The sequence below is a fragment of the Prinia subflava genome, chromosome 4, assembly GCF_021018805.1.
Source record: "Prinia subflava isolate CZ2003 ecotype Zambia chromosome 4, Cam_Psub_1.2, whole genome shotgun sequence".
NCBI lineage: Eukaryota > Metazoa > Chordata > Aves > Passeriformes > Cisticolidae > Prinia > Prinia subflava.
Window position 1 is genome coordinate 42,732,915 of NC_086250.1, and position 15,418 is coordinate 42,748,332.

The 15,418-nt window shown below is 40.2% G+C and overlaps 1 protein-coding gene across 1 annotated transcript in view; it reads left to right on the forward strand.

Annotated features, from left to right (window-relative positions):
- The first annotated feature begins 3,716 nt into the window (after nt 1-3,716).
- The window catches only part of LRIG3 (leucine rich repeats and immunoglobulin like domains 3), a 44,553-nt gene continuing 32,851 nt past the window's right edge, over nt 3,717-15,418 (forward strand). Inside the window, exons 1-3 of the mRNA XM_063396576.1 lie at nt 3,717-4,379; nt 11,511-11,582; nt 11,854-11,928. Of these exons, the coding sequence (XP_063252646.1) occupies nt 4,192-4,379; nt 11,511-11,582; nt 11,854-11,928 (335 nt within the window). The 5' untranslated portion in view covers nt 3,717-4,191. The remainder of the gene's footprint in view (nt 4,380-11,510; nt 11,583-11,853; nt 11,929-15,418) is intronic.

Here is a 15,418-nt window from a genome sequence, read left to right on the forward strand (position 1 = left end):
GTATTTCATGTAGGCAAGTAGCCTCCACACAAAGCATGTCCTGCTCCACTTTTGTTTTATAAGCAGGATGGGTCTCACGGGTTCATCTCTCCCTCCAGCTGTGGTTTTAGAAAAAAAGTTTTGTCAGCCTTAAGATTATTCTTTTTAATGGACTAAACTGGTGAATCTCCAACAGACAGTAATGATCTTGAGAGCATGAACTCTTTGTTTCCTTCTCTCAGATAGCCCTAAACATATTCTTTGACAATAAATAAAAGGAACTATGAAAGTTTAGGACTAAATAGACAGGACATTAATTCTGCCAATGCACTTACAACAGTGCTATTTACTGACAGGAAAGTAAATAAATGGGCCATTGGTTTCTATCTCACTCTATCAGAAGTGAGATGTGTCAGAATATAAGCAATGTCGCTCTCCTTCACTTCTGCTTTTTGCTGCTGAACCCTACCCAAATCACTTCATTTACCCATGAAAAGTAGAAAATCTGAACGGAATATCAGACACAGATTTGGATTACAAGGTGATCCAGGACTACATGGGAAGACTTTTAATTCCTGAGATGGCCTTAGTGGACAAAATCATTTAGTATTTACTAAGTCTAACTCTTCAGTTCTTTTGGCCTTGTGATATTAATCCTGCAGATCTAACTACACACAACTATATACAACTACATGTAATTGTCTGATGTAATGGCTTGAGATTCCTTTACAAAATGAATAAACCCCCTGTACTTAGATTAACTCTTACTAATGTTATAAAAGATGTTCTAATTTGAATTCAGAACAGAAAATGCATAGCACCTTAATTTAGTTTTGCTTAATTTAGCAAAAAGTAAATTATTTTTAATAATCTGCTAAACCCAGTCTGATTTAGGGTTGACCTCTTCTGGAAGTAGATTATTTGAAAGCAGTGCCTGATTTCAGTGCATTAATGATATGCAAAAAAATCATACTTAGCTTCTGGGTGTGTCTTTTGCCTGAAGTGAATACATATTTTAGACAACATATGTTTGGACTTGAATCTGTAAACCTGTGTTTATCTGATTTAAAATAATCAGAGACTGAAAATGATACCATTAGAATCAAGCCATAACATTCAAAACACTGGGCTGTATCTCACTACACAGTCCCCTGTCCTCCACTCTCAACTCATCCACAGGATTATGCTTGGTAGTGTTGTGGAGAAAACTAATCTCATTAGCCAAAGAGAGAGCTTGAGGGTCTAGTTTTACAAGAATTTTTCTCTGTAGCCATGCTTCCCCCCGCTCAACATCATTTCCTCAGGCTGACCAGTATTCAGGCTGTCATGGAAAGGACCAGCCTTTGCATAACCGCGAGTAAAGTCTCTTCCTTGTTAAGCTACATGGAAAACCAGATAAGGAAATTATTCCAACTCAGAATTAAAGTGTCTCTGTGTGCATGTGTGTGTGGTGTTATTAGTTTTGAGGGGTTTCAATCAGTCAAATCAGTACCCTAATCCTGCAGAATCTGCAGTTACGCTAATGCCAATGCCAAAGAATGGTCACCAGAAGTTTCTTGCTACATGGAGAGATAACAGGGTAGATGAATGGGAAACCCTCTTATTTTGGTATAAGCTTACTTTTAAGCTTATAAGATATAGTCCAGCCAAACTTGTGAAGGAGGGACTTGTATTTGCTTATGTACAGTCACAGTGAATGCTTAAACTAATGCCAATGATGAAGAGACTCCTGGAACTGAGGGTTGCCAGAGCTTGCAGTGCTCATATGAGGTGCAGAATCAATCCTTGAGACTTCTGAAGAGAGCAAATCTTCCTGTGGGAAGAAAGACTTTCTGTCATTGGACTCTGAAGTACACATACATGTAAATAAATATAAGCATTGTAGGATTCATAATATTATTTTGAGAAAAGAAGCTGCAAAGACAAATGAACTAATTTTCTGAATTGATTTACCTTGCTTAACTTAAAACAGCTTCATTTATTACTAGCACTAAATATGCATTAGGTTTTTCTGAGGACACAGTATTCCCTGACTGCATGAGTGGTTTTCAAAATTACAAAACCAGAAGTTCCTGCCCTTTTCATCTCTTTTTTTTTTCTGCTTTTGTTTCTCAGATTCTCTTTTGTTCCCTAATTCACATATGGACTGTATATATTATTGACTGCTATGATAAATTACGTCCAAAATGCTTTGTTTCTAATTTTTCTTTCCCTTGGATGTTAAAACTGACAGCTTAATGACTCTCTTACCACCTACTAGTGAATCACCACCCTTACCAACACTCAAGAGAAGCTCATCTTTCCCAGAAAAGTGAGGCCATTTGCTATGTACTCTGGGAACTATAATACAAAGCTTAGTTACTCTAAATCTATTTTAATTTTTGTAGATCATTCAATAATTACCTGGAGCAACATAAAGACCCTTCTCTTGAATTTTTGATTACTCTGCAAAATTAGCGAGTATAGCATATGTTACCTATATATAAACACATGGTCAAGTGTCTCTGTATCTTGGTATTAAAGCGTGAAACAATTGTACAGCTAGAACAGACGCTGGAACTTGAGAAAATTTGTTTCCCCCCTGACTTCCATGGAAACACATACAGACTAATGATGGATAACTTCAAAAATCCAAATTTGGAACTGTCCTGCTGTCTGTTTAGAACAGCTCTGTGTTTCACAGGCTTTGTTGATCTAATGCCACCCTAATGTTTCCAAAGGAAGACTTGAAAAGAAACTGCAATACTGACATGCCAGTGGTACCAGGACATTTTTCATTCATTTAAATACAAAAATAATAACTTGTAAAGACGTACTACATAATTTCTAGCCTCTTTTTTTTTGCTCCTTTGCTTGTTTGCTTGCATTTATATGTAGAGAAAAGTGTGCTCCTGCAGCATTTGTTTGTTTTCCCATGGTAATTTCCGTAAGGAACATCAGTGGTCAGTGGAACACAAGCTGACAAAACATTGCACAGCTCTGCACATCCTATGCATCTGAAACAGTCACGTTGTCAGTGGCACATGAATGTTTGTAGTGTGGCTGGCAAACTCATGACTCCTGGGTAAAATGTATTTTTGTTTAACGAAAATCCCTGTATCATGGAAACAATAAAAACCGGGACAAAGTTTTTAGTTTACTTGATACTAGAGTCATCAAACTTCTCGAGGCTCCAGGTTCAGTGCCTAAGATGTCTGCCATCTTTCAGGTGTACATATAAAGGTGAGAGGAAAGGCAGTGTTCCTGAACAATTTAATAGCTGCTGCTGCAAAGTACGGGGTGGTGCGAAGCCTTCCGTGATTGAATCCGTTGCAGTGTCCGGCCTTACATATGGAACTTGAACAATAGGTATTTACTTAAATTACATTGATTACCTCAGAGATGTGGAATCTGTACGTCCTGCCCACTTCCCTGAACCTTTGGAGCCGGGATCCTGTGGGGAACATAATGGGCTTAATTACGGTGTCTGGACTAGCCGTGTAGGACCCGGAAGGCAGGAGTTAACCTCACCTCACCTTTTACATGCCAGTGACCCCAGGCTTGGCTGGGAAGCCGTTGAGACCTCTGGAGCAGCTTCTGGATTACCACGACACACGCTACCTGGTGTGTGGCAAAGGGACACCCCGCGCCAGCACGGCCGTGCTGCCCTGCCTGGTGCGTGACGCTCAGGGCACACAGGGCCCACTGCCCGCTCCCGCCCGCCCACGGAGAGGCCGAGGACGCATGCAAAACCCCACAGCAGCGGCCGCCGTGCTGCGAGGCCGGCCATGTACTGCGGCCCGGCGGGGGACGGCGGTCTGTGGCTGCCACCGCCAAGGCATGGCAGCAGTGGGGCACGATGCCAGCCCACCCTCGCCCCGGCCGGCCACCCGCACCCCAGCCCCGGGGGCCCGGCCGCGGCTGTCACATGGCACGGGGAGGGGGCTGCGGCGGGGCGGGCCGTGCTCGGGGCTCCCCCGGCCGCGCGGAGGCGGGCTGAGGTGGCGGAAAGTTTGCGGAGTGGCTGGCGGCGCTGCGGTCCCCTCCCGCTTTCTTGTCTCTACTTTTTTCTACACCCCCGTCTCCCATCGCCTTCCCCCCTCAGCGGCCGCCCCGGGGCATGAGCGGCAGCCGCCACCCGCGCTGAGAAGCAGGAGGTCGTGCCGCGCTCAGCTCTGTTAGCGAGGGGAACGCCAGGGACGGGGGCGCGGGCAGCGGCTCCGCGAGCCCGCCATGCTCCGCCGGCCCCGCACGGCGCCCGCCGTCCTCCCGGCGCTGCTCCTGCTGCCGCTGCTGCTGGGCGGCCGCCCCGCCGCCGCCCGCTGCCCAGCGCCCTGCCGCTGTGCCGGGCACCTCGTCGTCTGCAGCCGCCTGGAGTTGAGCCGGCTGCCCGAGCGGCTGCCGCGGGGGGCGGTGCATCTGTGAGTATCGGGCTGGCGGGCTGGGGGCACCGGCCCGCGTCCGCCCGCCATCTTCTGCCCCCGCGGCCGCGGACAGGCGCGCTTTGGGGGGAGCGGGGGTGGCGGCGGCAGCGAGGTGCGGAGCGGGCGGCGCTGCGGCCGCGGCCGAGCTGTCAGCGGTCACGGCGCGGGCGCCGGCGGCCGCAGCGGGACAGCGTCCCTTGGGGCGGGCTGCGGCCCCGAGCGGTGGTGGCGATAAGCGCCCGGCTGAAGCGGGCCCGGGAGCGCTGCTCAGTGTCGGAAGAAAAAAGTTCTGTTGCCTTTCTTGGCCAACGTGCAGTAATCATCACGTTAACGCTGATCGGTGTGTCGGGAAAGCTCCTATCGGTTTTCTTCGCGCAGCTCTTCATTCCTGGGTAGTTCTGGTGCTGGCGATGGTGCGGGCCCGCTGGGCCGCGCATGGCCGAACCCGGGGCAGCGCGAACTCAAGGGCCAGCTGAGGAAAAGTTAGCTTCAGTGACAAACTTGTATAGAAAAAGCATAAATTAGGTCAGCTTTTTAAAAGTTTGAAAGTGGCCGAGAGACTTCTCATATTTGTTTTTAATCGCTTGTCACTGAAAGATCTGTATTAGTCGTATTAATTTTCTATTACATTTTCAAAGCAGATCGAGATAAGAGCTTTAAAGTAAACAGGAAGACTTTCAATTAGTTGTGGCTAATTCTGTTCAATTGCCTCGTCTGGAGGTCATGCTGCTTTACTCATGAAACGTGGATGGCTGTATTGACACCATCTGGAACTGAAGACAGGCATGGCTCTGGGAGTAGAATATTTCCAGGACTGGTATAGGAAAGTGTGAGGGGAAAGAAACCTAATTTTCTTTTCTCTTTTCTTTTCTTTTCTTTTCTTTTCTTTTCTTTTCTTTTCTTTTCTTTTCTTTTCTTTTCTTTTCTTTTCTTTTCTTTTCTTTTCTTTTCTTTTCTTTTCTTTTCCTTTCCTTTCTTTTCTTTTCTTTTCGAGTTGATTGAAACATAAGGATCTACTACTGGATTTACTTTACATTCAACAACTGGTTTTGCTTTCTATTATATTTCATCCCTCTTATTCGTTTGAACTGTTTCAGTATGCGCACTTAAGTTTTCTGACAAAACCTAAGGATTTTATTTTGATACAACGTAAGCTTTATAGTTTAGTTTCTTAGTTTAGCATACATCAGTGCTGTTAAAATCAATATATCAATGCTGTTAAAATTCAGATGTGGTAAATAAAAACACAAGGAGAAAATCACAGAACTTTTCATTTTTTACAGTTGCTATAAAAAGCATTTTTCTTTAGCAGTAATCCAAATTTGTCTTTTCCACTTATGTTCCCGAGAGACAATAAAACACATTGCAGGGCTTTTTTGTTAGCACAAGGGACATTTTTCTAATTAGAATTCCCTTGGTAGTGTAAATTGCCCTTATGTAAGTTCACATTCCTTTAAAAGTGTGAGAAAATAAGTTCCGCTTGTATAAATAAGCTTTGGTGTGTTGTAAGAAACCCTGCTGTGATTACTCATTGGACAGCTGTGTCACTTGCTTTTAAACTCACAGAAGTACATCTTTGTAGGTGTCACCAAACCATGTGGTCTGGCCGCTTTTGTGTAAATATTTCTTTTGTTTGTGACAAATGCCTTAGAAGTACCCAGCTCTTTATTCCTTCCCGTCTTAATAAGAACAAGGAAGAGTGTGGCGCTGTCTGTTACCTCCAGCTGCCCCAGTACTGGGACCTGGGATTGTGCAATCTGGTAATGAATGCGTTCAGTTTTACATAGGCAAAAAAGGTTTGACTAGTCTGGATTATTGTTGCAACAAACTGCACATTATAAAATTTGTAAAAGACAGTTTATGAATTTTATTGCTTTATGTCTACTGTGTTTTCCTTGAAACTCTGTGGTGAGTATAACCAAAGGCTGGTTTAATTGCAGACTTTCCAGTTCTCTTGAGAAAACAACAGCTTTTTTTACTACATTCTCAACACACGCAGGCGAGACCCCCAAGCAGGAGAGTGAAAGCTCTTTTGCCTGAAAAAGTCTAGGCCCGTATTAGGCTTTACACCTTCCTTTGCCCATCTGTACTCGCCCATATGGAGAGCAGGTTTTTTAAACTCTTGCTGCGTTCTTTCATGCCTTTTTTTGTTCAAATTCCCTGCCGAAATAAAATGAGAGTGACCTCAGAATGGACAAAGAGGGGGGGAAAAATCGAACCTGAGTTAATGTCCTCTTCTTGGTGTAGGTGTGAGTCTACTCTTTTGTATGGAAGTGGCTTCACAAAGTGGACTGTAAACAGGCTACAGTTGCCAACTTCACTGTGATTTTAGCCAGAAATACCTTCTTCTATTACCGTACTTCATGGTAACAGTCTGCTGAAAACTGATAAACATTTATAATGGCTTTGTGTACAGATAGTTTTGAAGTTGGATTTTCATTTAATTTCAGGATGTGTATCCTGATATTGCAAGAATGTGGTGTTGTTAGAGCTGGAGGAGGAAGAGTATTGAGCATTGGCCAGCATCTTCCATGTGTGCAAACTCCTGCTGGCACTTCAGTACCCTTCGCCAGGTTCACTCAGGAATGCTAGAACTGTCGGTGGGGCAGGAGGGAAAGTCTGAAAAATGATTTTCACTTGTGTTTGTATTACATCTTTAGTATTTACATTTTATAAATCCTCTAGTTCTCTACCAGAATTGCCAGAAAAAAAAGATGTATGGTTTTCACAGCTGTTTTTCAATATTTTCCAGACTAAAGCTTGAACATAGCAAGCTGATTTATGAGTCACTTTGGATCAGTGTCTTAAAACAGCTACAGCCCAGCTTTTTGTTTTTCAGCTCTGCTGATTTCTGCTGAATTAGCAGCTCTATAGGCCCCAGTGGGACTGATTAAGGAACTGTTGCTGGATTTGCATTTTAAAATTTGACTTGGGGCTCAGGTTTCTGAGTTCTCTAAGGAAGAAGATGATAATTGTGACTAAGTGTTGTAAATTAAGTTAGAAACTAAAAGTTTTAACTATAAAATGTGTGAAGAAGCACTTGCCTTCTCTCTATGGAGTAGGTTTTCTTTCAGTTTTTAAACACACAAACATTGATGTTCAGAGTTAAGTTTCAGCTAATGCTGAGACTTATGAGTTAACAAAAGATGGTCACACAAACATGATGGAACATAGACATCAGTTTGTTTCATAGAACAGGTTCTTAGAGGGTAAAAACTATGGCATGCTCTCCTAAGTGAAGGCAATTCTACCTAAGTGTCCAATCACTTCTATTAGAAATGTGAGGTGAAGAACAGGTATATGTGCTTATTATTACTATAAAGAATTTCTTAATATGTATCTGGTTTCTGGCTTTTCAGAGTGTGTTCTGTTCAATCTTCTATGACTTTTGAAATTTTAGTAGCAAAAGTAATCATAGAGGGAATTTTCTCCCCCCTTGTAATTTGGTTTTGACATACAAAGAAAATTCAGAAATGGAAAACACATAGTGTTTGAATTATGTCAATTCCATTTATATGAAGGAAAAATAGAATTTAATTTTCTTTGTACTTGTTTTAAGGTATGATGAGAAATGCATTGGACTGAAATCAGCTTGTAGCTTTGCAACTGGGATAATAGATTTTTATATGTTAAAAAATGGTGCCAACCCAGTGCTTATAGGTTTGAGAAACTTCTACAGGCTTAAACTTCACTTAGATTATTAGTAAAAGGCAAATATTTTAACTCTTGATTCACTTCAACCACTTTGATTGAACTTAAAATTTAACTTGCAAGGCATATTTTTCCTGAATTTTCATGAAGTTTCCTATGCCGGTAGTACTAAAGTAATGTTTAATAGAATGTTTATAATACATATTTTATGCAACTATTGGTAGACAAGCATATAGACTGTATGAAACAGGCAATTCAGTATTGTCTGGAAGGTTGGGCATTTTTTTGTTGATTTTTTGCTTTGGGATTTTTTTTTTCCATCTTGTATTTGACAACCTGCTGTAAGTAAACCAGGCATAAGAAATTTTTATGTATGTATTTTTTAAAGTAGGTGCGACATGGAAAACGTGAATGTATCTTCAGTGTTGAAAAACAAACACAAAAAAAAGGTGGTTTGAAACCTAGTGTTAGTTATGCTCAGGGTTGCCTTGATAGACTCCAGATGGATGTGAGCTTGAGCTATGAGTGAAAGTGTCTGGCTCCAGTGTGGTGATCATGCACAGCAGTGGTTGTAATTGCAGGATTTTTATAGTTTGAGGACTCTGCCAGATTTTTTTTTTTTTTTAACATGTTATAACTCCAGCAGAACAAATCTGCTCATGTCTGTTACTGTCTGGTAGGTCCTTTAGGCAAACATGCCTTAAATAAACCTTTTGCAGAGTTTTTAGGTGAAATGAAGAAATGCAGGTTTTTAGCACTAATGTTGAAAGCTCTTTGTTGAAATAATTTCTGATTCTGAAGTCCTGTCTGAAGCGTGAACAACAGTAACAAGTTAGGCACTAACAGCCATAACAGCTGAATTTTGGCTGTTTATTTGCATAGTTCTTATAATCCCTACAGACTAAAGCCAAATATTGAAGTAAGTTTAGGGGCAAAAACTCCACTCTGCCTTTAAGGACCAAGTTAGATTGCTGTCTAGATTTTTGTAGCAGCATACTTTTTCAGTATTTACACTTAAGAATGCAGTGTGAGAATTTCAAATCTGTGCCGCTAATGCCTTCAGATGTTAAACAAAGGGATTTTTCTCCAGTGCATGGCCAGGAGAATGTTTGCATTAGATTTTTAAGCAGTGAAAGATGCAGTCCACTAACTTTAATGCGGTTAACCTAATATACAGGAGAATTCAAAATCATTATGGTGAAACGAAAATTAGTGGGCTTTTGAAAACATTGACACTATATTGGTTTTCCATCATTAAGAGGAAAACCTGTAGGTGTTTATACACCTGAAAGAATGCAGTGTGTGCCTTAGGGAGTGTGTTCCCCTTCTGTAGGTGGCTCTCCCCCAGGACTCAGCCTGCTTCTTTTGTTCTGGAAAATGCCATTCACACATGCAGCCCTGGCTTGGGAAACACATCTCTTTTCCCTGCCTGTGGCCCTGAGCCAGGCTCTGGAGCCACAGCTCAGCAGCCTGCTGGGTGTGGTCCAGTTAGCTGGCTCAGAGCACACCTTACAGCCGAGTACTGGTGGTACCCTTCATAATACCATACATGCCTGGGATTATTTTTTATACTTTATTTTTATTATTGCTGGGGTTTTTTTAACTGGCAACTGCAGGAGAGGACAAAAGTGACAATGAAACTGTTCTGGCAACATTGAATGAGTCAGTTGGGAGAATGTAAAACAGAGTTTTACTAAGGAAACTTAGATGCCTGGCTGGGTTGCAACATAACACCTGTGTCTCAGGATGTGGAGTCATGGGTGCAGGGAAACTGGAGTTCTCTGGATCTGTGGGTTTTCTGGGCTTAGTCACAGAGCAGAATGCCTAGCACAGACCCTGAACTTGGCTTCATTTAAGCCAGTTTTGATGTGTATGCAGCAGGGATATGCTGTCCATCATCTTTCTTCACTTCTGCAAATGTGGATGGAGAGTAGACATGTCTATGGCAGTCAGGCCTGCGTTTGGCATGCTCAGCAGGAATGACTGTCCTGTTACCCAGAAAAAGTCAGGAATCATGTAGTTTCCCCATAGATTCAACTTGAAATAACACTTTATGCCTGTGTGGCTTGATGAGGACCCCAGGTATGGTGGATGACTCTTTACTGCTTAATTAGCATGGGGAAAAGTATTATGGAGTGTGAGCAATTTTTTTCGAAAGGGTGCTTTTTAAAGCACTCTGCATCTGATGCTACAGCTGCTCACTGCTGAGGTGTGCTGATTGATTTCTCTGCATGTCTGCATTACAAACACTCACTGAAATGAATTTAAGAACTCATTAAAAATAATGTCTTTTTTGTTATCTGGCTTGGATAGATTCAGTGTTTTAACTTGGAACAAATGCTTGCAGATGGCTGGATTGATTCTGGTGAGGTAGTGATAATCTGTAGTGGGGGAACAGAAAAGTGCACATTTTGATGGATGAGTGACTGAGAAGGGGGAGGCCTTCAACAGAGCTAGTCATGGTTACAAGATGAGTTGTGAGTCAGTACCACTTGTGCAGAGGTTCAGAGATGTGCAGGTTTGAGTTCCTGCAATTAGCTTTTCTGTCTTATATTTTATAATCACTCGTATTTCTGTCATGTTTCCAGTACTTACAGCAAAATATCCTACGACTTGCATGGTGTCAAGGGTTTGAGAGGGTAAAAATGCGTGGCACTGTAAGGAAAAGTATTTCTTGTGGTCAACAAGAAGTGTTGTATTTTTGTTACCTGGCTTGTTTAGTAGCAAATGCTACAAAGGTGCTAACGATTGCTTATAAACTGCATCACTGTATACTGGGGATCTTAAACATGGTGCAAGCTAAGTATTTGAGCTACTTCTTGAAGACCAACTAAGTGTGGTATTAGTATCACCAGTAACAGACATCTTAAAACTCAGAATTAGCCCTTGCTATGTCTGTTTTCTTCTGCTATTTCTTAAGATCTCCATTAAATTTGGTTATGTGGGGACGGTGTCCTGAATTTTGTGGAAAATACAATTGCAATTTATGGGCGTCCTCATTGTGTATTTGTTAGCGATGGATTACTCTTGAGATGTGGGTGAGAAGAGTGAAATATGATTAACCCAAGAAATGAGACTGCAACGACTATTGGTTTTTTAATTTTTCTTGTTAAAGTAACCAAGAGGTTATTATAGCCATATCTATTGTGAGGGGATGTGGGAAAGGGGTTGTTGGTGTATATGAGTCAAAATCTTACGATGTTTTCCATGGGTCCTATGCACATTCCAATAAACAGTTCTGTATTGTTCAGAGATACTAGGAATATCTTTAACACTGCTGACAGTGATCAAGGTATTTGTATTTGTGTATTTATACCCTGTATAAGCAGATGAGTTTCTATTCTAATTTTACTAATATAAAAAAATCTTTTTATGTACTTGGAGACAAGTGAGAACATAATTTGGATTGAAATGGTACTACTTTACTTGATATTGTATGGCAAAACTGACAGGGTGTTTATTTTTGTAACCTCATAGGGACTTAAGTTACAACAAATTATCTTCAATCAAGACCAATATCTTGGATCACCTTCATAGTCTTCAGGAAGTGTAAGTTAATTTGTCTTAATTAAAAACCATACCAAAACATAAACCCGAACCAAAAATACCCAACCTGTGTTTGTGTATGCTAATTGTATAGTTATTTCTCTAGGGATGGTTGCTTGAACAACAAAGATCCTTGCTGTTCTGGTATTTTACATTAAGTGAAACTGGAATTATTTTTTAATTTTGAGGTGACACAGTTCAGCAGTTTAGCAAGTCCAATGTACATACTTCTGATTAACATCAAAGCTAACTCTCTCTTTTGTCATACTAATAGGAAGTTGAACAACAATGAACTGGAGATCATTCCAGATCTGGGACCAGTCTCAGCAAATATAACTCTTCTGTCTTTGTAAGTACATCTTACTCTTGTCCCTGGTTAGTGGAACTAACTCTACAGGGTTCATGGAAATGTGTGCATTACAGAGATTAAAGTAAAATAATTGGAAATAGGGCAGCTTGTGGTTAGAAAGTTGATTATGTCATATTATTTAATAGTTCTTCAAAATGTGTATAATTGAGTTTAATCCTTGTAGTTTTCATGCTTCCCAGATACAAAGACTGCATTAGAATTAATTTATGTTGTGGTAGTGCCCAGAAGCCTCAGTCCTGTTGTGCTAGGCACTGTACAAGCATCTGTAAATGTTACAAAAACTTGTACAGTGCTGTCTTTAAAACAAGACTTATACTCTGTTGTTATGCATCTTGGCTGAGATCCTGATGTGTTAAATCATAGCAGGATGCTGTTAATTCCACTGGGCAATACAGGAAAACCCCCTCAAGTTGCAGCTTCAGAGCAAGTATCTGGCTTAGAAGATGTTTTGCCCATGTCTTGTAAAAATTTTTTGAACCCATTTTAATGTGTGGCACATTTTTTCATGACTGCAGTATTTACATAAAATTGTGACACATGATTGTGTCCATGTTCATTGCTTTTCACAAAAGAAATGAGTAGGTTTCTTGGTGTTCATTTGTAATACGAGTATAAAGTTGTAAAAGGCATGTAGGGCCCATAACCAAAAAAGTTGGTTTCAAAGGAAATTTTATTCCTGATGTTTTAACTATAAATTAGTTGGATTTTTTGTCTATGATTTAGTTTCAATAAACTGTTGAAGGAAGGTGTAGAAAACTAGTTACTATCATACTATTAGTTAGCAAAAAAGAAAAGACCTGGTTTTCATGTGTGGTTTGCATTTTATCAATGGGAATTTAAAGTGTCTAAAACTATTAATATGTAGCCCTCTGGCCAAATCCTGTCCTTGAATACAAATTGCAAGTTACCTTTCTTGAAGAATCCTGAAGGGTTAAAACAATACAATAAACTTTGGAAAGCTGTTCAGTTAATTAAATTGATCGCTATTCAATTGCTTACATCTGGTGATTTATAGGGGTTTGTTGTTACTCTAGGCCTAGGTCAGCCAAGTCAGCTGGTGCAGCCACTGTGTCTGGGCTGCTCTGTTTGAATAAGAACCGAGTGACATTTGATACTGGTGTGGTTTCTTACAGATCAAAATCAGAATGGAATGAAAGAAAACGCAGATGGTGTCTGACAAATAATTGTTGAATTTAAGCACATCTTTTGTTTTGCAGTAGCATTGATATTACTTTTACACAGGCATAGCATTCTGTAATTTAAGCATCTAGTTGATCTAAATATTATATTTATCATATATATATATATAAAACCACCTTGCTAAGATCTTTTATTGCCATAAGGCCAGAAATATTAGCATAATAAAGTGGTTTCTATCTTGCTTTACTTCTAAATTATTAGCATTTCTCCTTCTCATGGAAACTCAACAAGTGTAGAGGAACCTAAAATGATTCTTTTGCAGCTGTGCAAAAATTTTGCTATTCCTTTGAGAGAGTAAATGATAGTCACTGTTGAACTGTTTGTTTCATAGCCTTAGGTCCCTGGCTTGGGGCATTTACTCAGGTGGCCAAACATGGAAAAATCATTGTTAGATCTCTACTATGCACTGGATATGCTAACACTGGAAAGAAAAAAAAAGTATTTTTTAAAATCTTTTATCACACTACTTATGCAGTTAAAGTGTCTCTGGTTGGGTGTTAGCTTGTTTTCATTCTAATTCTGAGTGTGGATAAGGAGATTACCGAAGGTAACTCTGCTACAGCTGAAATTTAATACCTATTCTACGACTACAGAAGAGATTCCTGGAGTTTAATGCATCAGAAATAATTATTTCAGTGTTTTATGTTAACTTACCAATTGCAGTCTATGACAGTTAATTGTTTGTTCTATTTCAAAACAGGTGAACATAGAACATAAAATTAGAGTAGTATTGTATTGCTCAAAAATAAAACATCTTGTCTCTTCTGCACAGCTTTTCTGTAAAACATAGAGTAGAATCATAGAATAGTTTAAGTTGAAAAAGACCTTTAAGATTATCAAGTCCAACCATTAGGTCAGCACTGTCAAGACCACCACTAAACCATGTCCGTAACAGCCACATATGCACATCTTGTCAATACCTCTAGAGAGGGTGGCTTAATCCCTTCCCTTTGCAGCCTGTTACAATACTTCACAACCATGATTTTTCTTGATATCAATCTAAACTTACTGTGGCATAACTTGATGGCAATTTCTTTTGTCCTATTGCTTGTTACTTTAGAGAAGAGACCATCCCCCACCTCCTTTTAGGTAGTTTTGAGAGTGATAAGGTCTCCCCTGAGCCTTCTGTTCTTACTGGTTGGATGTTATTTATGTAAAGATATTAAATTTAATTTTATAGAAAATAGAATAAATGAAGAGAAATAAACATACAGCTGTTTGGCATAAAAATATATATAGTATTGTGGTAGCATAAAAGGACAATTAATCAAATGATACCTTTTTCTAGAAGTGAAAAATACATGCATTTGGGTTTTCTGTGGTGGATGTTACTTGACAGGATTGAATCAAACTGAGTTAACATGTTTTAAGTCATGCAAAAAGAACACATATGGAACAATTAGAATGTAAATTTTAGAACTACTCTTCAGAGAAACGTCAGATGACTTTCTCCAGGATTTTAGACTTCTATAAGAAAGGAGGTTGTGAAGCCTTTCCAAAGCAAACCACCATTTCCATGTTGAGTCTGTTCTGGCTTTCAAATAGCAGAAAGGAGGGTGATAGTCTTTGGAAACTTGATTTGATTACACTTCTTACAATATTCATATATGTTGATTCATTACTGTCAGTTGAAAACTCAGCTGTTTTTTTCCAAGGAATCTTGAAGGAATGCCACAGAAGTGATAAAGTCTTTTCTTGCCAATATCTTCATTGTTGAAGAAACTTTATTACAAGATTTTTTTCTTTCACTTGTTCAGAATTCCCACTGAGCTTGGGGAACCGTAGAATTTTACCTGTTCTGCGAGAATTTTCTTGCCCTGCAGAGGAAATTCCACTGCTATTATGTCCCATAATAGTGTAGGTATCCCCACGCAGCCATATATGTCTGAATTCTTTGAAGAATATAAACAAGCATGGGTGGATTATCATGTTAGTCCAGTTTCCATTTCTGGAGCGACCTCATTTCTTGCTATCTAGCTGATATTTTATCTAAATGAGATATTTACATACTAATGAATTATTCAGGATAAACATACCCAGAGCAGGAGATGTTCCCAGTCTCACGGTCCCAGTCTGTCTGTAACATGAAACAACAATGCTAACATTTTGTTTTTACTGATGCCAGCTGAGGGTTGAACATCTTGGGAATGAAAAGTATCAGGCAGGCACACCCCCTCACCACCACCCTGGGAGATGTGTCAGTGCGAAGGAGTGAGTATACACGGATATTCAGGCACACTCTTATTACATGGCTGGAGATGTATCTATG